This window comes from Chiloscyllium punctatum, chromosome 17 (assembly GCF_047496795.1).
Source record: "Chiloscyllium punctatum isolate Juve2018m chromosome 17, sChiPun1.3, whole genome shotgun sequence".
Classification (NCBI taxonomy): Eukaryota; Metazoa; Chordata; class Chondrichthyes; order Orectolobiformes; family Hemiscylliidae; genus Chiloscyllium; species Chiloscyllium punctatum.
In genome coordinates this window covers 97,249,403-97,267,482 of record NC_092755.1, presented here as the reverse complement: position 1 = coordinate 97,267,482, position 18,080 = coordinate 97,249,403, and the positions used below count along the sequence as shown (strand labels likewise).

The following is an 18,080-nucleotide window of genomic DNA, read 5'->3' as shown; positions in this document are numbered from 1 at the left end:
AAAGTTCTGCTACAGTTGTAATGAGTTTAAAAACAAAACCAACAGGCAAAATTCCAGTTAATAAAATGATGACTCATACACATTAAAATCAAATGTCAGCAATATTCTGTAAAATGTAATTGATTCAGTCTCCAGCATTTACTACTGCCTTTTAGAACATGTAGATTTATTTTAGTTTTGTGAGCTTTACTAATACAGTCCAAATCCTCTGGAGGATTCCTACAATCTATAAATGCCATTTAATGCTTGTAGTGAAGGCATCACTTCAACAACAACTTCTACAAAACAGATTGACGGAGGCTTAAAAACTTTGTGGGGTGGGAGAAGATTATTTTTGATAAACAAGTCATCTTATCAGTGAGAGTGTTGCTACTCCAAGGAAGCAGCATTACATGATACAAGCTCCAGATAATGAAGCATGAGAACAAGGTGGTCTTGGAGCAGAGAGAATGATGCATGACGATAAATACCATTCATGAAATAAGAGCAATAAAAAGGCTGCCTGTATTGAATAAGTAGTAAGAAGCTAGTGAAGGTAAGAATTACATTACTAGGGTGAAGGCTTGCCATTCAGAGTGAAGGAATGTTAAGTGTGTCCCCCCCCAGACACCGAATTGCCGAACCACCAAACATTTATGTAAAACAGTGAAAATAACTAATCAAAGGAAATGATACTAAACAAGTTGTGCAAACTCAAGCCAAACAAAATCACCAGGATTAGATTATTTGTATCCAAGGATCATGAGGGAAGAGAGAGAAATAAGGAAGGCTTCATGTATATCATGCCACAAGTTTGTAGAATATAAGAAGTACCTCAGAACTAGAGGGTGCCAATTGGCAAATGTAATATAAAAGGAAGATAATGATTAAGAAGTTATAAGACTATTTGTCTTGCTTTGGCAAGTTTCAGATTAAAGTACAAGGGAGGTGCATATATACATATACACATCAGTTTTGAGAAGTGTTTGAAAAGATGCCACTGTGAAATCTGAAACAAAGAACAGCAGTGTCTGGAATGATGGGAATATGACATATTGATAGAGAAGTTTAGAAGACAGAAAACTAAACATTATGGAGTCAAAATACAACACAAGGGGCTATTCAGCCCATCAATGAGTCCAGTGAAATTGGGACAACTCTAACTAGCTACATGAAAGGGATAAGCAATTGGCAAGATGCTTGGAGAAATATATTGGAATTTGCTCAATACGCTAAATTAATTAATGTGGAAAACCATAATAATTTTGAATGCCTGTAGGACATGGATAGGGCATCAAGCTGCTGTGTCGTGTACAAAGCTGTGCAGTAATCCACTTTGGAAATCAGAGTAGGGAAACATATAATAAGATTTTAAATGGACCAGAGGAACTTTAAAGTGTAGATGTACAAGTCAATATTAGACAGTTTAACTATGGACAGCCTCTTTTGAATACATTAATTAAAAGTGGGCATTGCTCGGCCAACGCTTATTGCCCAACCTTAGTTTGGGGTGGTGGGCTGTCCCCTACACCTGCTGCAATCCTTCAGTCATAGCTACACCCAACACAGTACTGTTAAAAAGGGAGTTCCAGAATGTTGACTGTGGCAATTAAAGAATGACAAAATACTTCCAATTCGGGATGATGTGTGGTTTGACAGAAAATTTGTAGGCAGTGGTGTCCCAATGCATCTGCTGCCTTTGTCCTTCTCAGTGGCAGAGGTTGTGGATTTGGAAGGTGCTGTTGGAGAAGCCTTGGTGACTTATAGGTGACTAATTAAATTGTTGAGTTTGTATTCAGAGTATCAAATGCAAAAGCACAGAATTAATGCAAAACTTATACAAAGATACAAAATTGTAAAAATTTCAACACAACAATCAGTCAAGCAAGATTGTGTATACTTTTAAGCACCGCTATAGCAAAGATATGAAAATGAAAAGTAAAATAAATTTGTCACCATATTTCTAGAAGTAATGAGTTATAGTTACAAAAAAAGACACTTTAAGGAGTTTTGACATTTTACATACAACATTGAGGTGAAGAGGTGGCAAAGTAAAGTTCCAGATTATAATAAACTAAGTAGTGACAGATTATTCTTTCCTTCATATTAGTAGAAACACTTATAACTGTAAGTTAACCAAAATGTATTTACACAGGCATGTTAAAATGTAGAAGATAACAGTATTTCTCAAATAATTGATTGTTGCTTGAAAAAAAAGTCAGGAGACTAATGAGCAGAAAAATCAAATGACATTATCGAGATTCAGACAGATAAACACGCGGGCAGGAACAGTTTTGTCTTTGCACTGTAACATTCAACAATTCTATTTGTGACCTCTGAGATACTGATCTCACACAAACAGCCACCAGCACCCCAGCGTGAGTCACTAACTTTTCATAAGCAACAGAAATGTCTGGCTGCCTCTCCCTTCCTTACCCTTTACCAGGTATGGTGGCACCAATCCTGCTAGTCACCAGCTGACTCTTAAACACGAGAGATTCAAATGAAACTTTTTTTTATCTGCATCCCTTATAACCCTGTGGAGTTGGAAGTATTTTAAATCGACAATCAGCCACATGATCTAAACAGTTGGACAATTAGAATTGAATGTGCCTCTTACTCATTCACAAAAGCAAAATTTCTACTCAGCCTCCTAATACTTTCACTCCTTCCTTTTCACATACTTCCTCTATGTTATTTAAGGCGTCGTGCACCGCCCTGTTGGTTATTGATTATCTTTTGACTGGATTTTAATCCCTCTCACACCCAGTGCTGTCTCGCCCAAGGTGTTCCCGATCCTGTACTCGGATTTCGAGCTACGTTTTTGCAGCCACGTTTCGGATCCATGTTCTTACCTATTCCACTGTTTGGTAGCTCACTCTTGGGGCGGCCGCTGGCTGTTTCCCCCGCTTCATTCCCCACGCGTTTACTCACCATGTCCCCTCTCCTATCTTCACTTAAACAAACTATCCCTCTCTCCATGTACAAGTAACTCGCCTCACCCTAGGGTTGCACTCATTAGAAGAGGGCGACGCCCAATTTTCAAATATGGTCATATTTCCATGGAAACCAGGTGGGTGGGTGTGTTCCCCAGACAGAGAGACGGTTTGTGGCTCCGGTCCAAGAAAAAAAATGACGTGAAAGCTGAGGACAGATCCAACAGGGAACGGTCATCTAAGTAAATAGTTAATATTAAGTTTAATCAGAAGTGCAGTAATTGAATCAAAGACACAGAGATCAACCAAGATGTGTACTTGTTTGTAGTCAACCCAGGTGTCTAGATCATGTAAAATATTCCCCAGAAGCTATACAATCTTAAGGCTGGGTGTTACTTTTGCTTTTTGCTGGGAAGTCCACTCACTCCAGCCCCTTGCTCCCTCAGCATTGCCAGTCAGGCATTAGATGGGCAATCCCAGTTGCAAAGAGGAGTTAGGCATCCAAATTGGACATCCAGGCTGGACCTCAGCCAGGAGAAGGATTATGCCATGAACAGAAGTCCGTCATGGCCATCAACCCAAAGGTCCCCAATCCTCCCATTTTTCTCATTGCTTACAGCAGAATGAAAACAGTGAATAAGTGAAGTCCGAAAACATATAGGAGCTGCCATTGTTATTAGCTGTCCTTGCTGCTACATGCAATCGTGGTCCATTCTCAGTCTGTTTCTGTTTACCATTGCTGCCTCCTCAGACTTGGTACAAAACACTCCTAAAATGTTTGGATGCCTGAAATTGCAGTGGCCAACAAAAACCTCTGTACATTTGTGTCCTTTTCGAGCCCAATAGTTTGTCAACTCGTTGGTCATTTTAATACAGCGTGCAGGCTTCCAATTTCAACACCCCTTGCCTTCAATAAGACCAGAAACTGGTGATGAGGCAGTGCCACCTTGATACATTGTGCCATAGTTTATGTACACTCAGGGTTTGTCAAATGATTTAAGGTCATAAAATCCAGAATGTGATGAGTAAAGGTTTAACCTAAGAAAATGGAAGTTTGCAAACTGGTTAGCACTTTTAGTGAGGACAGCAACAATGAGCTGCAATGTGTCTTGAAATCAGAGTAAACAGGTATACTGTTACAGTTCAGCTCAACATTCTTTCCTTCAATAGACTGAGGTAGGAAAGCTAGGCGAAAGTGGGCACTGCAGATGCTGGAGATTAGAGTCAAGATTAGAGTGGTGCTGGAAAAGCACAGCAGGTCAGGCAGTATCCGAGGAACAGGAAAATCGATGTTTCGAGCAGGAGCCCTTCATCAGGAAGAGAAGGAGGTAGGAAAGCATTGAGTTCAATCTCTACAGATGATGACTAAGTACAGTGCAAGACTAATAATTAAACCAATTATAATAAAATACTTACAATAAATCTGCAGAACACCCACTATAACATTTAACAATCAAAAAGAATGCCTTGCACTTTTCATGACCACAAAGTGTGTCAGCGTTTTCCAGCCAATGAAGTTGTCCTGAACTGTAATCATCTTGTAATGTAGGAAACGCAGCAACTCGTTTACGCACAGTAAACTCTCACAATCATCAATGTGATAATGATGAAATAATCATTTTTATTGTTGATTGAGGCATAAATATTGATAGGGATAATAGCAATAACTCACCAGCTCTTCTTTGAAATAGTGCCATTGGAACTTTTACATTGACTCAAGGAGACCGATGGGAATTTGGTTTAACAAAGTATTCATGAAACAGCATTTCTGACAGTGTAGCACTCCCTCAATTCTATACTAGAATGTCTATCTTGGTTTCGTACTGAAGCCCCCAGTGGTACTGTCATGATTGTAATGAGATCAGCCAGATAGACTTCATAGAATATGAGATTCCTGAATGGGATTGTTAATCTGGTCTGATCAGGTAGCATACAAAGGAGTGTCAGAGATTCTGTTCATTCGATGTTGTGGCCATTTTGGAGCATGGATGGAGCAGGGACAGGAATGATTGTTGCAGGTTCCGGGATTTAGATGTTTCAGTAAGAACAGAGAAGATGGTAAAAGAGGGAGAGGTGTGGCATTATTAGCCAAGGACAGTATGATGGTGGCAGAAAGGATGTTTGAAGATTCCTCTACTGAGGTAGTATACACTGAATTTAGAAACAGGAAAGGAGAGATCACCCTGTTGGAAGTTTCTAAAGGCCTCCAAATAGTTCCAGAGGTGTAGAGGAAAGGATAGCAAAGATAATTCAAGATAGGAGCGAGAGTGACAGGGTAGTTGTTATGGGGTCTTTAACTTTCCAAATATTGACTGGAAATACTATAGTGCGAGTACTTTAGATGGTTCAGTTTTTGTCCAATGTGTGCAGGAGGGATTCCTTACACAGTATGTAGACAGGCCCAAAGGGGCAAGGCCACATTGGATTTGCTACTGGGTCATGAACCTGGACAGGTGTTAGATTTGGAGGTAGGTGAGCACTTTGGTGATAGTGATCACAATTTGGTTATGTTTACCTTAGCAGTGGAAAGGGATAGGTATATACTGCAGGACAAGAGTTATAGATGGGGGAAAGGCAATTATGATGTGATTAGGCAAGATTTAGGATGCATGGGATGGTGAAGGAAACTGCAGGGGATGGGCACAACTGAAATGTGGAGCTTGTTGAAGGAACAGCTGTAGCATGTCCTTGGTAAGTATGTTCTTGTCAGGCAGGGAGGATGTTGTCGAGGGAGGGAGCCGTGGTTTACTGAAGACATTGAATCTCTTGTCAAATGGAAGAAGAAGGCATATATTAGGATGAAACATGAAAGTTCGGTTAGGGTGCTTGAGAGTTACAAGTTAGCCAGGAAAGGCCTAAAGAGAGAGCTAAGAAGAGCCAGGAGAAGACATGAGAAGTTGTTGGCAGATAGGTTCAAGGAAAACCCTAAAGTTTTCTATAGGTATATCAAGAATAAAAGAATGACTATAGTAACATTAGGGCCAATCAATGACAGAAGTGGGAAGTTGTGCGTGGAGACTGAGGAGATGAGGAAATGCTGAACGAATATTTTTCTGACAATATACACACTGGAAAAAGACAATGTTGTCAAGGACAATACTGAGATACAGGCTACTGGACTGGATGAGATTCAGGTTCACAAGGAGAAGGTTTAGCAATTCTGGCAAGTGTGAAAATAGATAAACCCCCTGGGCCAGATGGGATATAACCGAGGATTCTCTGGGAAGCCATGGAGGAGATGGCAGTGCCTTTGGCTTTGATCTTTATGTCATCATTGTCTACAGGAATACTGCCAGAAGACTGGAGGATAGTAAATGTTGTTCCCTTGTTAAAGAAGGGGCATAGAGTCAACCCTGGTAATTATAGACCGGTGAACCTTACATTGGTTGTGGGTAAAGTGATGGAAAAGATTTATAGTGATGGATAGGATTTATAATCATCTAGGAAGAAATAAGTATATTAGGGATAGTAAATATGGTTTTGTGAAAAGTACATCATGTGTCACAAACCTTACTGAGTTCTTTGAGAAGATGACGAAACAGGTGGATGAAGGTAAAGTGGTTGATGTGGTGTACATGGATTTCAGTAATGTGTTTGATAAGGTTCCCCATGGTAGGCTACTGCACAAAATACAGAGGCATGGGAGTGAGGGTGATTTAGTGGTTTGGATCAGAAGTTGATTAGCTGAAAGAAGACAGAGGGTGGTGGTTGATGGGAAATGTTCATCCTGGAGTTCAGTTACTAGTGGTGTACCGCAAGGATCTGTTTTGGGGCCACTGCTGTTTATCATTTTATAAATGACCAGATGAGGGCATAGAAGGACGGGTTTGCAGATGAAACTAAGGTCAATGGAGTTGTGGATAGTACTGAAGGATGCTGCAGGTTACAGAGGGAGAGATGCAGAGTTGGGCTGAGAGGTGGCAAATGGAGAGGTGTGCAGTGATTCACTTTCGAAGGAGCAATAAAGAGTACTGGGCTAACGGTAAAATTCTTGGTAGTGTAGATGAACAGAGGGGTCTCGGTGTCCATGTACATAGAACCCTGAAAGTTGGCACCCAGGTTGATAGGGTTATTCAGAGGGCATACAGTGTGCTAGCTTTTATTGGTAGAGGGATTGAGTTTTGGAGCCATGAGGTCATGTTGCAACTGTACAAAATTCTGGTGCAGCCGCACTTGGAATATTGCATCCAGTTTTGGTCACCACATGACAGGAAGGATGTGGTAGCATTGGAAAGGGTTCAGAGTCGATTTACTAGGATGTTGCCTGGTGTGGAGGGAAGGTCTTATGAGAAAAGGCTGAAGGACTTGATGCTGTTTCCATTAGAGAGAATAAAGTTGAGAGGTGACATAATTGAGACATATAAGATAATCAGAGGATTAGATAGGATGGACAGTGAGAGCCCTTTTCCTCTGATGCTGATGGCGAGCACAAGGGGACATAGCTTTAAATTGAGAGGTAATAGCTATAGGCCAGATGTCAGAGGTCATTCTTTTCCTCAGAGAGTAGTCAGGTTTTGGAACACACTGCCTGCAACAGTAGTAGAGTCTCCAACTTTAAGGGCATTTAAATGATTGTTGCATAAACATATGGATGATAATGGAATAGTGTAGGTTAGATGTGCTTCAGATTGGTTTCACAGGCTGGCGCTCCATTGAGGGCTGAAGGGCCTGTACTACACCATAATGTTCTATGTTCTATTCTGACAGCTGACTCTGGGAGCCAGACCAGTGTCAAGTAAAATGCACGTGTAAATAAAGGGTAACTTGGTAACCGGATACCAGCCTCTGTGGAGTTATTTCTTATGACTAAGAGGTGAGAGTTACCAACTGAGCCACAGCTTCCACCAATATTAACAAAATAGGTGCAAAATGCTCACTAGAGAATTTGTAGGACATCCATTGTATTTCCTGCCACTATGGAAAATATTACATAATTTCACCATTTTATGTAAACTATTTAAATTATACTTTTATAAATTGTTATGTAAGATGTATGATTTACATAACAATAAATGTCAATATAGTTTATTTTCAAGTTTAGATTTTTATCCATTGGTGTGTTGGTTTTAGTCTGTGTTTATGAGAGGTTTGATGATTAATTTATCTGTGTTTCTTGAGCCATTACATTTTCAAAAACCATATGAGAGAGAATGTTCCTGGAAAGATAATGGGAATTTGTTTGCATTGCACACTTTTACATTGACAGAGTAAACATTGAAAGACATGCTTGCTTTAAGTTTAGAAGGATCAGGATTTTGTTTTACTTTGAGGAAGAATTGATAACTGGGAAAGTTTTTGGGTCAGTTCTGTGAAGTCATGATTGAAGTTAAATGTAAGAATATAATTTCTCCTGAAGTAAGGAGATAGTTCAGAACAGTTAGGAAATAGTCTACCTCAGTGTAAGGAATATATGAAAGTCCCAGACCAGAAGTGTTGGTTGGAATTCTAAAAGGGATATTGAAGCTGAGAATGTCTGAATTCAGTTGTGCGAATAGTCAGGGAAGAGATTGTCAAACCTTCAAGACTGGAAATTGAAAGAAACAGTCAAGTCAAATCTATAAATGTGATAGAAAAGGCAATTTATTCTCTCTGGTGCTGAATATAAAGTGATGGTCATAAAGCCAAAGAGATCTGCAGTATAGAAAATGGCCAGTGGCCTATTGAACATCTGCTGGTCAAAAACAACCACCTGACTATTCTAATTCCATTTTCCAGCACTTGGCTGATAGCCTTGTATGTCTTGCTTTGCAAGTGTATATATAAATACTGCCTGTACCATGCTTATAAATCAGATTTCCACCATCTTCTGTGTGAAAAACAATTTCTTCACATTCCCTCTAAACTTCCTGCCCTTTACCTTAAATCTATCGTCGTCCACCAAGGGAAAATGTTCTACCCTGGCTTTTAATTTTATACATCTCAACCCATGCCCCCTCTCCCCAATCCTTTAGATTCCTTTGACCTGAGGGAAAACAAACCCAGTCTATCCAACCCCCCTTCATAGCTAAAACTTGGCAGCCCAGCCAAAGTCCTGGTGAATTGCAACCTCTCTCATGTAATCACACCGGTCCTATAATGTGGATTCTGGAACTGTACACAATACTCTCACCGTAGCCTGATCAATCTTTTGTGCAGCATTATCTCCCTGCACTTAAACTCCCTGCCTCCTATTGAGCCTCTGCTGGTCAAAATAATACAGACAAGTATCCCATATGCCTTCTTCACCACTTTATCTATCTGTTCTACTACCTTAAGAGAGTGATAGACATGCACACCACAATTGCTCTGATCTACATTGTTTCTCAGGATCCTACCTACCAGTATTCTCTTGTCTTTTTGTCCTGTCCAAGTGCATCACCTCAACTTTTCTGGATTGAATTTTATTTGCTGCCAATCAGCCTGTCTATATCCTCTTGTAATCTAGCACTATCTTCCTCACTATTTGCTACTATTGTTAGGAGTTTAGAATAGATGGGATCTATTAGAAACACACTTTTACTGTGTGTTTCACAATCTTGCTAAATAATTTGTGCTAAATAACTTGATAATCTATTTTATGTTCTTTTTTCTGTATTATCTTTCTGTTAAATTGTTAAAACCAGATCTATAGAGAAACAGAGTGAGCTAGGTTTTCAAGGAGACAGTGAGAGAGCCTTTAGGTGATAGCGACCACAACACAGTATGTTTTGAGTTTGTTATGGAAAATGATGGTCTGCAAAAAAGGGTTTTGGATTGGGGAAAGCAGATTTTATCAAAATAATCTGGCTAAGATAGACGAAGAACAGCTTCTTCTGAATATATCTACAGCAAAACATTGGGAGGCATTCAAATTAAATTACCAAGAGTACAGGCCCACATGTTTCCTTTTGGGGTGAAATTTAAGAACAACAAGCCCAGAGAACCCTGGATGTCTAGGAATATTCCAGACTGCATAAGAAAGAAAACAGAGGCTTTAGGTACAAAGGGATCATATCAACAGAGGCCTCAGTGGACCACAGAAAATGAAGGGGTCACTTAAGAAAGTAATTTAGGGAAGCAAAGAGGAACATGAGAAAACAATGGCAGGTAACATTAGAGAGAATCACATGATATTCTGTAAGTATATCAAGGGGAAGAGGTTAACCAAAGAAAGAGTAGGGCCCATTCGGGACCAAGGGGACAATCTGTACATGGAGCTGAGGACATGGGCAGGGTGAGAAATGAGTCCATCTTCACTTTGGAGAAGGAGTATGTAGATACAGAATTCAGGAAGAGGGAGTGTGTGGTCCTTAAGCAGTTTGACATCGGAAGTGAGGACCTATTGGCATGCTTAAAAATGGATGAATACCCAGGTCTGGGTGACTTGTATCCTAGGTTGCTGTGGAGGATGAGGAAGGAAATTACAGAAGCTCCAACCAAATTTTGAATTCTTGTCTGGCCACCAGAGAGGTTCCAGAGGAGAGCCAGAAGACTGGAAGATAGTAAATGTGATTCCAAGAAGAATGGTAGAGATAAACAAGGGGACTACAGACCAGTGAGTCTCACACAATGGTAGGGAAATTACTGGAGAAAATTCTGAAGGAAAGAAATAAACCCCACACGAAGAGGCAAGATTTAGTCATAGTCATACAGTTGTACAGCATCGAAACAGACCCTTTGGTCTAACTCGTCCATGTGAACCACATATCCTAAATTAATCTAATCCCATTTGGCCCATATCCCTCTAAACCTTTCCTATTCATATACCCATCCAGATGCCTTTTAAATATTGTAACTGTACCAGCTTTCACAACTTTCTCTGGCAGCTCATTCCATACATAAATCACTCTCTGTGTAAGCAAGTTGCCTCTTGGGACCCTTTTACATCTTTTCCCTCTCACCTTAAATCTATGCCCTCTGGCTTTGGACTCCACCCCCCAGGGGAAAAGACCTTGGCTGTTCACCTCATCTATACCCCTCATGATTTTATAAACTTCCAAAAGGTCAACCCTCAGCCTCTGATTCTCTATGGAAAGTAGCCCCAGCATATTCAGCCTCTCCCTATACCTCAACCCTCCAACTTTGGCAACATCCTTGTAAATCTTTTCTGAACAGTTTCAAGTTTCACAATATCCTTCCTGAGCAGGGAGACTTGTACTGAATGCATCGTTCCAAAAGTGGCCTAACCAACGTCCTATACAGTTGCAACATGACCTCCCAATTCCCACACTCGATGCACTGATCAATAAAGACAAGCATACCAAACACCTTCTTCACTATCCTATCTACCTGCGACTCTACTTTCAAAGAATTATGGACTCTAAGGTCTCATTGTTCAGCAACACTCCCATGGGCCTTACCATTAAGTGTATAAGTCCCACCCTGATTTGCCTTTCCAAAATGAAACACTTCACATTTGTCTAAATTAAACTCCATCTTCCACTCCTCAACCCACCAACCCATTTGATCAAGTTCAGTTGTACTCTGAGGTAAATGTCTATGCTGTCCACTACACCACAAATTTTGATATCATCTGCAAACTTAATAACTATACCTCTTATGTTCACTTTCAAATCATTTATATAAATGTTGAAAGGCAGTGGACCCAGCACCGATCCTTGTGGCACTCCACTGGTCACAGGTCTCCAGTCTGAAAGCCAACCCTCCACCACCACCCTCTGTCTTCTACCTTTGAGCCAGTTCTGTATCCAAATGGCTTGTTCTCCCTGTATTCCATGTGATCTACTCTCGTTAACCAGTCTACCATGTGGAACATTATCAAATGCCTTACTGAAGTCCGTAGACACCACGTCCACTGCTCTGCCTTCATCAGTCCACTTCATTACATCGTCAAAAATCTCAATTAAGTTAGTGATACATGCTTTCCCACGTTCAACGCCATGCTGACTAGCCCCTGCCTTTCCAAACGTATATAAATCCTGTCCCTCAGAGTAACTTCCAACAACTTTCCCACTACTGATGTCAGGCTCACCGGTCTATAGTTCCCTGGTGTTTCCTTACCAACTTTCTTAAATAGTGGCATCATGTTAGCCAACCTCCAATCTTCCAGCACCTCATCTGTGGCTATCGATACAAATATCTCAGCAAGGGGCCCAGCAATCACTTCCATAGCTTCCCACAGAGTTCTAGGCTAAACCTGATCAGGCCCTGGGGATTTATCCACCTTTATGCATTTTAAGACGTCCAGTATCACCCCTTTTGTAACATGGACATTTTCAAGAAGTCATTATATATTTCCCGATGTTCTCTATCTTCCATATCCTTCTCCACAGTAAACACTAATGCAAAATACTCATATAGTATCTCTCCCATCTCCTGCGGTTCCAAACAGAGGCGGTCTTACTGATGTTTAAGGACCTCTATTCTCCAGCCAGTTAACCTTTTGTTCTTAATATATTTATAGAATCCCCTTGGGTTCTCCTTAACTCTATTTGCAAAGCCATCACATGTTCCATTTTTGCCTCCTTGATTTGACCAGGGAGAGTCAATATGGCTTTGTCAGAGGAGGGGGTCATGCCTAACAAATCTTTTGAGGAGGTGACAAAGTGTTTTGATGAGGGTAGTGGATGGAGTTGATGTAGTTTATATGGATTTCAGCAAAGCCTTTGAAAAGGTCCCAGATGGGAAAAGAAGCCAAAAGCACATAGCATCCAGGGTAGCTTGGCAAGTCAGATTCAAAATTAGCTTTGTGGTACAAGCGTCTTCATGTAACTGAAGGACAGTGTCCAGTGGCATCCCAAGGTGTCAGTGAAAGGTCCGTTATTGCTTATATATAAATGATAACAGAAAAGATGCAGACATGATAAATAAGTTTGCAGATGAGGCAAATATTGGCCAGGTGGTTGACAATGAAGAAGGAGGTTTTAAGTTAAAGGAGGATATAGAGGGATTGGTCAGATGGGCCAATCAGTGGCAGGTAGAATACAACAGCAGGGACGCCATGTTGGAACTGCACAGAACTTTAGTTAGGTCACAGCTGGAGTATAGTGTGCAGTTCCAGTTACCACACTCTTGAAACAATGTGATTGCATTGGAGAAGCTGCAAAGAAGATTTACAAGATTTTTCCCCTTGGTGCAGCATGACAGCTATGAAGAGAGAGGCTGGATAAGCATGGATTGTTCTCTTTGGATTAGGTCAGAAGTCATACAACACCAATTATAATACAACAGGTTTATGTGAAATCACAAGCTTTTGGAGCACTGCTCCTTCATCAGATGAAGTGTTTTCTTTGGAGCAGAGAAGGCTGAGACAGGATCTGATTAAGTTGGATAAGATTATGAGATGCATGAATAGAAAGCAGCTGTTCCCCTTCATCAAAGTATCAATAACAAAAGGCATAATTTTAAAGTTAGGGGCAGGAGATTTAGAGGGGATATGAGGAATTTTTCTTCACCCAGAGACTGGTGAGAATCTGGAATGCAGTACCTGAGAGATAATAGAGGGAAACCTCACAACCTTTAAAAAGGACGAGGATGCACACTCAAAATGTTATAACACTCAAGGCTGTGAGACAATTGCTGGAATTGCTGGAAAGTGGGGCATGTTTAGATTAAAAGTAGATATTTGTTGGGGCATACTCTATGGGTTGAAGAGCTCTTCTGTACTATTCTGTATTATTCATGTTGATTATATGATTCTATGATTCTGTGTTTCAAAAAAAGACCACAACACTAAATAAAACAGAAAAAATATATGATTGATCAAACCAGATTACAGTTTGGAATCTGAGTCAAGAGTGTGGTGCTGGAAAAGCACAGCAGGTCAGGCAGCACCTGAGGAGCAGGAGAATCGATGCATCAGGCATAAGCCCTTCATCAGGAATGAGGCTTGTGGGCCAGGGGCTGAGAGATAAATGGGACGGGAAAGGGCTGGGGGGAAGGTAGCTAGGAATGTCATAGGTAGATGAAGGTTGGTGGGGGGATGGTGAAGGTGATAGGTCAAAGAGGAGGGTGGAGCAGATGGGTGAAAAGGAAGATGGACAGGTCAAGAGAGCATTGCTGGGTTGGAGTCTTGGGACTGGGATAAGGTTGGGGGGGGGGAAGGGGAAATGAGGAAACTGGTGAAACCAACATTGATCCAATGTGGTTGCAGGGTCCCAAGGCAGAAGATAAGGCGTTCGGCCTTCAGGTGTCAGGTGGTTAGGGTTTGGCGATGGAGGAGGGAGGATTGATGGAGTGGGAATCATAACAAAATAAAACTGTAAAATAAAACACTGGTGGCTTCCTTACATCTCATAGGATAGTTAACTCTGTTCACAATTGCCTGGTGTGGTTCAGGAACCACGGAGTGGCATGACATTTTCTACTGCATTTGCTGCAGAGGAAATTAATGTGATGAGGAGTGCACAAGTCACTGGTTTCAGACTTCACTGAGCCCTTTTTTTGGCCATGTGAACTTTTTGTTTCTGCTCTCCTTTTCCAACAGTCAGCATTCAGAAGTCACAGCAGTCATAGATAGAGTCATAGAGTCATTGAGATGTACAGCATGGAAACAGACCCTTCGGTCCAACCTGTCCATGCTGACAAGATATCCCAACCCAATCTTGTCCGACCTGCCAGCACCCGACCTATATCCCTCCCAACGCTTCCTATTCATATACCCATCCAAATGCCTCTTAAATGTTGCAGTTGTACCAGCCTCCACCACATCCTCTGGCAGCTCATTCCATATACGTACCACCCTCTGCGTGAAAAAGTTGCCCCTTAGGTCTCTTTTATATCTTTCCCCTCTCATCCTAAACCTATGCCCTCTAGTTCTGGACTCCCCGATCCCAGGGAAAAGACTTTATCTATTTATCCTATCCATGCTCCTCATGGTTTTGTAAACCTCTATAAGGTCACCCCTCAGCCTCCGACACTCCAGGGAAAACAGCACCAGCCTGTTCAGCTTCTCCCTATAGTTCAAATCCTCCAACCCTGGCAACATCCTTTTAAATCTTTTCTGAACCCTTTCAAGTTTCACAACATCTTTCCTATAGGAAGGAGACCAGAATTGCACACAATATTCCAACAGTGGGTTAACCAATGTCCTGTACAGCCGTAACATGACCTCCCAACTCCTGTACTCAATACTCTGACCAATAAAGGAAGGCATACCAAAGCCTTCTTCACTATCCTATCGACCTGCGACTCTACATTCACGGAGCTATGAACCTGCACTCCAAGGTCTCTTTGTTCAGCAACACTCCCTAGGACCTTACCATTAAGTGTATAAGTCCTGCTAAGATTTGCTTTCCCAAAATACAGCAATTAAACTCCATCTGCCACTTCTCAGCCCATCTGGTCCAGATCCTGTTGTAATCTGAGGTAACCCTCTTCGCTTTCCACTACACCTCCAATTTTGGTGTAATCTGCAAACTTACTAACTGTACCTTTTATGCTCGCATCGAAATCATTTATGTAAATGACAAAAAGTAGAGAGCCCAGCACTGATCCTTGTGGCACTCCACTGATCACAGGCCTCCAGGCTGAAAAACAGCCCTCCACCACCACCCTCTGTCTTCTACCTTTGAGCCAGTTCTGTATCCAAATGGCTAGTTCTCCCTGTATTCCATGAGATCTAACCTTGCTAACCAGTCTCCCATGGGGAACCTTGTCGAATGCCATACTGAAATCCATATAGATCATATCTACTGCTCTGCCCTCATCAATCTTCTTTGTTACTTCTTCAAAAAACTCAAATCAGGTTTGTGAGACATGATTTCCCACGCAAAAAGCCATGTTGACTATCCCTAATCCCTGATTCCTGATGAAGGGCTTTTTCCCGAAACGTCGATTTCGCTGCTCGTTGGATGCTGCCTGAACTGCTGTGCTCTTCCAGCACCACTAATCCAGTATTTGGTTTTCAGCATTTGCAGTCATTGTTTTTACCTTATCCCTAATCAGTCCTTGCCTTTCCAAATACGTGTACATCCTGTCCCTCAGGATTCCCTCCAACAACTTGCCCACCACTGATGTCAGGCTCGCCGGTCTGTAGTTCCCTGGCTTGTGTTTACTGCCCTTCTTAAACATTGGCACCATGTTTGCCAGCCTCCAGTCTTCCGGCACCTCACCAGTGAATATCAATGGTACAAATATCTCAGCAAGAGGCCCAGCAATCACGTCTCTAGCTTCCCACAAAGTTCTCAGGTACACCTGATCAGGTCCTGGGGATTTATCCACCTTTAACCATTTCAAGACATCCAGCACTTCCTCCTCTGTAATCTGGACATTTTGCAAGATGCCACCATCTATTTCCCTACAGTCTATATCTTCCATATCCTTTTCCACAGTTAAGTACTGATGCAAAATATTCATTTAGTATCTCCCCCATTTTCTGTGGCTCCACACAAAGGCTGCCTTGCTGATCTTTGAGGGGCCAATTATCTCCCTAGTTACCCTTTTGTCCTTAATATATTTGTAAAAACCCTTTGGATTCTCCTTAATTCTATTTGCCAAAGCTATCTCATGTCCCCTTTTTGCCCTCCTGATTTCCCTCTTAAGTATACTCCTACTGCCTTTATACTCTTCTAAGGATTCACTCAATCTACCCTGTCTATACCTGACATATGCTTTCTTCTTTTTTCTTAACCAAACTCTCAATTTCTTTAGTCATTCAGCATTCCCTATACCTACCAGCCTTCCCTTTCATCCTGACAGGAATATATATTTTCTCCGGATTCTTGTTATCTCATTTCTGAAGGCTTCCCATTTTCCAGCCGCCCTTTACCTGCGAACATCTGTCTCCAATCAGCTTTCGAAAGTTCTTGCCTAATATCATCAAAATTGGCCTTTCTCCAATTTAGAACTTCAACTTTTCGATCTGGTCTATCCTTTTCCATCACTATTTTAAAACAAATAGAATTATGGTCGCTGGCCCCAAAGTGCTTCCCCACTGACATCTTAGTCACCTGCCCTGCCTTATTTCCCAAGAGTAGGTCAAGTTTTGCACCTTCTCCTGTAGGTACATCCACATACTGAATCAGAAAATTGTCTTGTACGCACTTAAGAAATTCCTCTCTATCTAAACCTTTAACACTATGGCAGTCCCAGTCGATGTTTGGAAAGTTAAAATCCCCTACTATAACTACCCTATTATTCTTACAGATAGCTGAGATCTCCTTACAAGTTTTGTTTCTCAATTTCCTTCTGACTATTAGGGCAGCAAGTGTTCCCCCAGTTGTCAGTGTCTGCTGTTACAATCCAAACCAGATCACCAAATTTATGTTAGGATCTGTCTAGGTCTTAGTAATTTTAAATTGAATAAGTGAACAATCCTAGATACTTTATAAGAGAATAAAGATTTGAGATTCCATGGTTTTGAATGAACGACCATAAGCTTTGTGATACAAAGTGCAAACAGTAATGTAGTCTCCAATATATACATAAAATTTATTCTAACATCCAGATTAACCTGTGGTGAATATGGATACTGGACAAACTATCTTTGAACATTCCACAGAACACCTCAAATAACAAATGCACTCAAGACAGATTCCACATATTTCTCAGTAAAGCCCCTCCCCATCAGACATTACTAATATGGTGGGTCATTAAATCTAATTAAAACTTCATATGTAATTTCAATTCTTTACTTCTTATTATCTAGCCCCAAAACTTAACTTAAGAAACATTCCATCATGGAGTGTTCAAGTTATAGTATTTCACCTTTCTTCCAGTGGTCTATACTTGTTTGGATTCTGGAAACTGCACACCAGCACTTACAGGCAAATTTCCAGCTCTTCACCTCGAAGCGCACTTGAAATGTCACAACACACAAGACTGTGAGCTTCATCAAGCTCGTTCTGCTGATGGGTTTCTTCCTGAGATCTCAGTTTGTTCAACCATATGTACTGGTTCCTTGATCGTCTTCCTGAGACCTAACTGGATTTAGAGCTGGACAAGGTGGGTTGGTTATTTGTGCCTCTGATTCTCCACCCCTCTGCCTCAGGTAATGGGGTTACTGCACGATAGGTGGTGAGTGCAATTGTTATTGTGAGTGTTGTGAGAGCTTCATTGCTCGCAGCTATAAGTATTATTATACCATTAACTTTCTTGTTTCTGCTGGTCCTGTCACCAAACTACTTTGGAATGCAGGTCATCCTAGTAGTTAGTATCAAAACTTTTCTGCCCAGTTATAGGCATGTATGGTGACACTGCAGCCAAGCTCCACAGAATTACTTGTCAACGTCACAGCTGTTTGCCTAT

General features: G+C 41.2%; 1 protein-coding gene across 3 annotated transcripts in view; it reads right to left on the bottom strand.

The window, feature by feature from the left end:
* LOC140488171 (clustered mitochondria protein homolog) overlaps positions 1-3,002 on the bottom strand; it is a 92,862-nt gene extending 89,860 nt beyond the window's left edge. For 2 of the 3 annotated variants that reach the window (XM_072588029.1, XM_072588030.1), the window contains exon 1: positions 2,835-3,002. In XM_072588029.1, coding sequence (XP_072444130.1) covers positions 2,835-2,961 — 127 coding nt within the window. In that variant the 5' untranslated portion in view covers positions 2,962-3,002. The remainder of the gene's footprint in view (positions 1-2,834) is intronic. The other variant, XM_072588032.1, reaches the window with a different exon arrangement.
* Positions 3,003-18,080: the final 15,078 nt, after the last annotated feature.